Source organism: Homalodisca vitripennis, unplaced genomic scaffold (genome assembly GCF_021130785.1).
Source record: "Homalodisca vitripennis isolate AUS2020 unplaced genomic scaffold, UT_GWSS_2.1 ScUCBcl_1033;HRSCAF=4142, whole genome shotgun sequence".
Lineage (NCBI taxonomy): Eukaryota > Metazoa > Arthropoda > Insecta > Hemiptera > Cicadellidae > Homalodisca > Homalodisca vitripennis.
Window position 1 is genome coordinate 70683 of NW_025777154.1, and position 9436 is coordinate 80118.

General features: G+C 31.6%; 1 protein-coding gene across 1 annotated transcript in view; it reads right to left on the reverse strand.

Annotated features, from left to right (window-relative positions):
* Nucleotides 1-8364, reverse strand: part of LOC124371172 (epidermal growth factor receptor substrate 15-like 1) — a 55579-nt gene extending 47215 nt beyond the window's left edge. The window contains 3 exon segments of the mRNA XM_046829485.1: nt 1194-1369; nt 3108-3278; nt 8307-8364. Coding sequence (XP_046685441.1) covers nt 1194-1369; nt 3108-3278; nt 8307-8348 — 389 coding nt within the window. The 5' untranslated portion in view covers nt 8349-8364.
* Between the last annotated feature and the right edge of the window lie 1072 nt (nt 8365-9436).

The following is a 9436-nucleotide window of genomic DNA, read 5'->3' on the forward strand; positions in this document are numbered from 1 at the left end:
ATCACAATAAGTGTTATTCATATTTTTTTACTATCTTGATAAACTAAATTCTTATCAAGTAAAATTACACTCTCAATCCACTCTTATTCAGTGTTAATGATGCATGTGAAAGTATTGAAAAAAATTATTCATAGTAATATCTATGTTTCTTTATTATCAGTTGCAATAGAATTATAATATCTGGTACGTTAAAAAAAATAAGGGCAAAAAAATTACACTTGCTTTCAGACAAAAAATATAATATTATTGAATAAAGAAATTATATTTGATTAATTTACTTGCATACAATCTTTCCTTAGTTCATAAGGGTGGATGCAATTAAATTTTGTTAACTCTCCGGCTGGCGCGCATTTGAGCCTTGACTGGCACCCTGTTTTGAAGCTTCGTGCAGAGTTTTTAATTTTTTATCCTGTACAATTAATTATTGGAGAAAACAAAAAATCTTTATACATCAAATTACTCTGCAGAATATGTTGTACAATATAAACATAATTATAATTTGACTTGCCTAAATAATGGTGGATGTTTGATGGTCAGAAATCAAAACTTTTTTTTCAAAAAAACACTTTTTTATATTAAGCCATTAAAAAAAACTCAAAATTAATTTTATTTAAAAATCTAAAATATGCATAATGGTTCACTTAATTATGCACAAAAAGAAAATACATAGTTATAAACACTTTTATTTACAAATGAAATTACAATTGAAAAAAACAAAACTATATACAAGCACTAACAGTTGCCGAGTTGCGTCACGCAGAAGTAGTCGGGAGCTTTTAGCGGCCAGTAAAATAACAAATATTCATATATGTGTAAAAGTGAATACATTATTAGAAGGCTTGGGATCTTGTGATTAAAGTGATATAACTTTTATGCGATTCGAGCGGTAATTATCGGAACTATGACGTAATTAGTAGACGATGTTTAATGAGTCGTATATTACGACTCTGCCAGTTCACGGCGGGAAAAAATGAGTCGTAATTTACGATGTTGCCAACCAGAGGGTTAAGTGAGCTTATACAATCCTAGTGAAGTGGGCCTTTATTCATTAAATATATACAATTGCTGAATAATACCAAACCTTGGCCATTTAGACGTGAATAAAATAAAACTTAACCTGTGTACGTTAGCAGTCTCAACAGGTGTTCAATTACAAGCTCTTGATTCTAACAAATAAAATAACCAGCCCCTACCATATTTGTGCCAAAACTCCCTGAGGTACTCCGGACTGCAGGAATACATCTCTGATCTCATGTCCGGACACAAAGCCGTCCTTGTCCACATCTGTCTGGTGGAACAGCACATCATACCTAGCTCTCTCCTCGGCTGTCACAACCCACGGTGTTTGTGGCAGTGGTGGCACAGGCGGCTATATACCAAATAAACTTCACATTAGTTTTATCAACATTACATTTATGTCAAAATTATATTCTTGAATAGATCTTTGCAGCATAATGTTTAGATAAAAATTATATTGTGATTTAAACACCTGTAGTACAGAAAATTTGAGTATGGTATGGTTTAGCTTGTTACAAAACAAGTAAATATTAATAGAAATCAATCTCTTCATGTATTTTATTGATCACCTGAAGATGGATGGATAGCGAAATTAACATCTCATTGCTCACTAAATACTGAACAAAGTATTGAATACCATTTATCTCCAGATAGACAAGGAGATTAGTAATCCGTTGCTTGCTAAGTGAGAAAAGGAGTATGATCAGTCAGTTTAATATATAGTGTTCCTATTATAATTTAATTTAAATCTAATGACTATTAATTAATTAATTACAATTTTGGCAGTTACATGGTAATATGAGTATATTGGCCCCAAAAGTGTCTTGGTAAATATTTTAGTTTTAACAAGAAACAGGATGCAAGTCAAATGACATGTTTTTGCTCGCACTGTTTTAAAAAGAAGTCAATAGCATTTCTGGTTTACTCCTATACTAGGATTATTTGAGAATCTTTTGAAGTTGCTCTGTGATAGCGTAATGACATTAGATGGACAATATAAAAACCTGTATTGCCTTCAAATGAGATGTTGTGTTGACAGTCATTTAAACTTAATACCTGTAATGTCTGAAACAAGGTTTAAATAGAAACTTATAACAGGTTTCTTTGTCTGAGTTTATAATTTTTTTATTATGTCAAACTAACCTCATAAAAACAAATTATTGTCCTGAATTAATTTTTTTTTTCTTTTTAATATCATACTGAATCAAGATTTTTGGTACAACACAGATCTCTGCTTGTAATAATTTAGAAACTATGAACTGAGCTATACTACTTTACATTATTAAATACAAAATTTGTTTTACAATAAAATAAAATAAACAATCATTAATAATTTAATAATTGATTTTGACTAGTTGTATGATTACTAGTGTTTAAATTTCATTGTGTTCATATATTTATTATAAAACATTTAAGATATTCTGTCATCTTAAAAATAGTTACTTATTAACTTAGAATACATTTAATAAAATTTTCTACAGTGTTAAAACAACATGCAACATTTATATGTTATCAACACAAGTTTTCATCATCAAACATTAGTTATAAAAGAACAACATAAAACCCACATAAAACAAGTACACACAAAATATAATATTAGGTAATAAACACAATTACATAGTATTCTGGCAGGGAGCATCACACTTTTGAAATAAAATTTACATCTTGTAAAAATTATTTTATATCTTTTCATTGTAATTTATATTTCAAAATCATGTAAAATAATAATATACCAGAAAACATGATTAGTTTGAACTAACAACATAGTTAGTTCTGAGTTGAACCAAAAAATAAGATTTACACAAAAATACACATTACATATTTATATTAAGACATCTTTTTATTCTTGTACATCTGGTTACTATAGATAAACTTAATTTATATTTATATTATGTCAATAATTTCCTTTACCCCTTGTTAATTCAGCACTGATGCTTAATGAATTTATCTCAAAATTATCCCCAACTACAACAATAATAAATGGAAAAATCAAGTTAAACAGAGGATTTGAGTATTCCCAATATTGATTTTCTAATAATGAAAATAAACATATTTATTTTCAGATAAAAAAAAATAGACTGCTGCTATACCTTAACTGGCTCAGGTTTAATAACAGGAGCTATTGGAATGATGGGGGCCGGGGCAGCACGGACAGGGGCTGGAGGGAGAGGGTCTTTCCTCTTCCCTGGGGGCAGAAGTTCTGGAGGAACACTGTTCGGAATTGCATATTTCTCCAAGGCTTTGTACACCAAATGCATTGCCTAAAACACAAGCTTTGGAAACTCAAAACATATTATAAGACAAATTGTTTTTTTATATTAAAATTCAACATCCTCTCCTTCCAATACAAAATGTATAATATTTTAATTTTCGTTGTAACCAATTCAATTAAATCCTGTGTTGTTATGTTCACATTTCAGGAAAAATTTACATGTTTAGTGTGATGGAGGACATTTTGAGCAAGGTATGTCAAAAAAGTTAATTTTTATGTGTTAAATTTAAAAAGTAAGACATGTTTATATATATGAGAATAAAAACCCCAAGTTTAAAATACTAAAATTATTAGGTACAGTAATCAGGTACAGGTCTTTCACCACATGGGTAATGTTCATCACGATCAATGGACTGATCTTCAGCCTGACTAGCTAAACTCAGTACAAAATCATTTATTTCCTACCTAGAGAGACTCATTTTGAAAAGTTATTTTATTGGGTCAGCAATCAATGTTGCTTTGTTCGTCAAACAACTACCGTATTGCCTCAAAGCTGGAATTAATAAAAAAGTTACTAGAATTTAGATAACCTAATTTAAGAGTTAATAAGCTTCAAATGGCTTCATCAGAGTTGGAAGATTTTGAAAACAATGGACAGATTAGAAACGGACAAGTTTTTATAAAGTTCTCCCACCCAGGTTTAAGCTGAGATAAAATAATTTTAGTAAAAATGCTACAAGCCTGCTATCAAAACTCCAGTTTATTAGTAGTAAACCTTTTTTCATTCTTACAGACACAACACTTGGTTATTATTTATAAATAATTTGATTTATACGCAGACATAAACAATCTTAAGGTTAATGTAACTCCTATAATTATAATTTTAGCTCCATTAGTTAGTTTGTGGTTAACGTTCACACTTGGCTATCTATACTTTTTTATCTGAGAGTAGGAGGCATTTTCCAACCAGACATTTTGTCATCCAGCGGCTTAAACCCTGCTTTCCACTTAAGCATACTTACACCTTATATTCTTACAGTACTAGGAGCCATTACAGAAGGACACACATTAAGGTAACAACTATCACCTTTATAGATAGGCCTATTTACGAGGGGGGTACCCAAAAGTTCCCGGAATAGCTCTGCCTTAGGCGGAGCTTGCGTAGTACAAATTCTCACCACTTGGCTCTTGTAGCGCTGGTCTTTGCCAGCTCAGTGCCGCCTGTTGTGTTGACCTGATGTGTTCTGTCCCCGTGCAGTAATAGGTTTTGCTAGTGCTGTTTGTGATCGTGCCGTTTTTTACGATGGCAAGTTTGAGTAAACAGCGTGCAGCTGTAAAATTTTGTTTTCTGCTTGGCAAAAACACCGCTCTGAAAACAGTTGAAATGTTGAAGACAGCCTACAAAGACGGCGCTATGGGGAAAACCCAAGTGTATGAATGGTTTTTCTCGGTTTAAAAATGGTGACATGTCAATTCAGGACAGCCATCACCGACGAGGAGTACAAAACATGTTTTGAACAGTGGAAACAACGATGGGATAAGTGTATAAAGTGCAATGGAGAATACTTTGAATACTAAGTTTGTTTTGTAAAAAACATAAACATATGTATACTTAAAACAAAATTCCAGTTTTTTGTTGGGTACTTCCTTGTAGATCTAGATCTCAAGCAAGCAACTTAGTTTAGTTTTAAATTATTTCATTGTACATCCTAAGCTTGTGTATCATAAGATCACGGAAATACAAGTTTTAACTGTGATCCTTGAGTAAAATTGAAAGTATGCATAAAGCTGCATTATACATGATTATATAACTTCTGTTACAATTTTGCACAAGAATTTATTGAACATAATCAATATTTCAACAAAAACAAATGCAGAATATATAAGATTGATCCAAAATTGATATTTATTAAGCGGTAAAAGTTAAACAAAAAGGGTTAAGACAAACGTTAAATGGTAATTTTTTATTAGAAAAAATATAGTTTTAAGGTGTTGTTTCAATTAATGTAAAAATAAGATGTATATTATATTATGGTTTCAATACTGTGCTAGATTTGTCTTGCATTTCTGGAAATATACTTGTACAAAAGTAACCAATGCTCATATTTTGAAACAAAGAAGTTTTAGAACTATAGAATTGTGTAATAAATACCTACATTGTTGCGTTTTAAATCACTATTACAAATTTGAGAAGTTCTCATAATATCAAATTTATTTTTTCACTGTGTACAAATAAAATTGACTTGGATTGCAATGTTTTAAGTGGATAAAAAAATAAAATTAAGGCAACTGAAATTACAAGGAGTGATGCATATACTACAGTAATGATTACAGACAGTAAAATGTCATTATGTAATCTGGATTAAATGCAGACAAACTTTTTCCAGTGTTAAGATAATAAGCCCATAATAGGTTCAGTAAACATCTTGGACACAGATAAAATCAATTGGTTGTAATCCACTCTTAATGCGTGTTGTAACAAGTGAATGGCCTGAGATTCAAGCTTTCAATTTACTTCACTCCCCAACACAGCACAATAACTTGCACACAGCTCTTATCTGTAGCAAAGGTAAGTTGTAGTTGCATTGGTGTTTTTTTTTTTGTGTTTTTATTTTTTTTATTATTTTTGGTGTTCTTATTTATTCACTTCTTGCAATTTTTTATTATATTAAATCGAAATTATTGATCACCCGAATTTTTAACATTAATACAATACAATATTAATGCAGACATATTACATATTAATACCTTAGTGCAGTTACAAAAAACAAACAATTTTTAACACTGAATGTTAGTTTACAACAGTGATAAGGACTAGACAAATGTTACAAGGGACATCCAGGAAGTAAAGTATGCCTTAGTTAAATACTTACCAAAATAGTAGAAAACACCACTAGAGTGAAATCCATTGTTAGTATTCAGTCTTTTAATATTCAAAACATTCTGCCTTCTAAGATTCACAGAAAAAAATAAAAAAAAGTTCTAAGATCATTTAGAAACAAGACACATGGAATAAATGATTGCACTAAGGTTCAAGTCCCAAAATATATAAAGAACTGGAAAACAAGAAATTGGATTTTTTAACCATCTTCCTTATCATCCTGACTTTGATACCTATTCTCAAAATTGATACAATATCTGTTGGGGGGGGAGGGCAGTGGTATAGCCAAGAATTGGGTTTGATAGCTCCGGCATCCATTAACTCACACTTTGCGACACAAGAGGATAGAGAAATGAGTTAGATCGTCCTTATTTGTTGATTTATTTTTGTTTATGATATTTCAAAAGCATTGATGTTTGGAAAAATGTTGACCGCAACTTATAGAAAAAGGTAAAAGGAGTTTATTATCCAGAAACTTTGCAGAAACAAATTAGCTTATTTTAATGAGCTTTTCATATGACTGTGAATTCAATGTGCCCACTACAAACAAAATTGATTGATGCCAAAATATTAACTGTTTCTGAGGTGCATGGTAAAGAAATTACTTCTTTTGATAAGCCATATTCCGTGTTCATAGAAAGTACAGATAAATGGAATACAAAGGCCTACCCTACTGAAGGTGTTTACTGAAATTTTACACTGATGGATCATACTTAGACTCCAGAGCATGGTTTGGTATATATGAGTTAGGAGCCAGACTGGCAATGCCCCGGGCTGGAAAAATATGCCACGGACTTCCTAGCAGATGTCATGGAAATTGAAACATGTGCCAAACAGCTCACACAGAGGAGACCTACAGGTGCAGAATATCTAATACTATTAGGCAATCGGGCAGTTTTAAAGGTGGTTGACGCCTTCTCCTTTGACTCAAGGTAATATAAGAATACAATAATGCACTAATGGAACTGTAAAAGACTTTCTTATTCTTCAAAGTTGTTGTCTTGGCTGGGTGCCAGATCATAGACATTTCTGGAAATTAAACGGCAGAAGTCCTAGCCATAGACTGTTAAAGCCTTTTGGTAGGATACAGATGAGCTGTGGAGTAGTCTTCTCCTACAGTAAACCTCTACAGTAAATGTCTGGCACATAAGGATCAAATCCAGGACTTAGAGAAAGGTCTCAGGACTCAAGAGTCTTCAGGAGAGGCAGAATTAACGAAACCCATACAGACAAAACAGTCCTACTATTTTTTAAATCAGGAAATGATTCCTAGGATCTTATCTATTTAGTTCAAAGGAAATCATAGAACAGGAGCTCACAAATCTAATTGGTTTTGGGCAGAACCCCTTAGATTTAAGGGTTAAAAAAAAGAAAGGGACGCACATAGTTCCTTTTAGACCATGTTGCTCTGCCATGTTTTGAGATTGTGTATAAAATATTGTAGTGCACTTAACTGTACACCTGCTAAGACAATGAGAACACCTCTATATTTAAATTACACTGAGTGGCTGCTGAGTAAACAAAACAGAGTTCTTTGTATTCAAGGTGTCAAAACAATGCAAAGAGTTTGTTTTAAATATCTTCATCATTGACTTTTTTAGGATCTCTTAATTTCTCCGTACTTGGATTTCTGATTCCAGGAGTCAAGTTTGTAATAGTGTTAGATTTCAGATGCTGAACCGAGCGGAAGGTAAAATAGAGCTTAACTCAACATTCACATTGAATTAACTCTTTCCACCATTGCTATGTTATGTGTATCCATTGCTATCGGCTTGCCACAAGACAGTGGGTCAGTTCAAACCTACAAAACAGACATTACCGATACCAATACACCCATACTAAATCACTCAGAAGTAAAGTAATATTTTTTATTGACTTATATTGCAGGAACAAAAATAAGGACACTTTTTTGGACATCCCTCACACTTTATTCTAAGAGATATTTTTTTACTTTTTTAAAAAATAATCCACATACCTGTATCTCTCTACTCCACAATCACATTGAATAGATTATTGTATGATAATGATAAACCTTAATTTCGGTCAAGTGTGATATCTCTCAACCGAGGATTTTGTTGCATGTATACATATAAATTTACTATCAAAAATGTATTTAATAAATGATTTACTTCCCGATGACCCTTGTTCAGTTACAATATTTTTAAAATTATACTCATAAACATAATATAAACTTACCACAACAAACTCATGCCTATCCAGGCTTCCATCTTTGTCCATGTCAGCGAGATCCCAAATTTTTTTCCTAAACGTATCAATTGGTAATTTGGAATCTATCAAGAGAACCTTTCACCTGGAACAGAACACAGCATAATAGTGGGAAAGTTTTTACAATCTGAGCAGAAATAATTTGGCAAGAGTGATACGTTTACTATTCACTCTACATTTACAAATAATACAGTACTTAAATAGTGCTCATGATAAAAATAATTAAAACCCAAATGTATTTGCAGAGTAGACCTCAACCTTTCCTTTATTTTGTCCCTTCTTTCCCCCAAATTGATTTGAGGCAAAATAACAAAATTCAGTTCCAATGGATATCATGGGTAAAAAAAAGTAGTCTTTTCATAAAGGTACACTTTTTGCAAACTAGAGCATTAGATCTCGAGTTACTTTCTTTGGCTTCAGTTAAAAACCTATATACAATGAAATATTTGCAAAGAAAAACAAATTACAGATAAACACTTTTCCTTCACATGAGTGTACATAGAACAAATAGTCCCTCCAGGTCAGTCGGATGAAGTAGGTAGGTCTTGTAACAACATAAATATGTATTAATAATTTATTTTCTTTTAGGATTTACATGAAGTAATCAATATCTTAAAAACCATTTAGGACAAAAAACATTGTTTATTTTTAAAAGTTCAGGAAATGCTATTAGCATTCCAGAACACTTTTTACTTAATTTTTCTAGGGTCCATATACCACAAAACTGTGAATTTTTTTATGTCCACAAAATTGAAATGGCACACCCAAGCTGAGATGTTTAACCTTTTGGAGATCCTATTTATTCCCCACTGGGGTTGACTCATCAGGTCTAATAAATCTCAAGTGAATATGCCTATATATCAATATTCTTTATAAACATCATCACTATAAATCAATAAGTTCTTGTTTTTATCAAGAAAGAACCCTTGTACCATTATCGTAAAAAGTTAAGTAATGCAATTTAAAATTGTATTCATTATTTTTTTTTATTTTTATGTTCATGTTTTTTTACCTACTTACTTTATTATGTTACTATTTACTTTACTTTATTTCTTTTTTGAGTCAAAACTGCAAGGAAGTACCCATAATAAGTATTATTC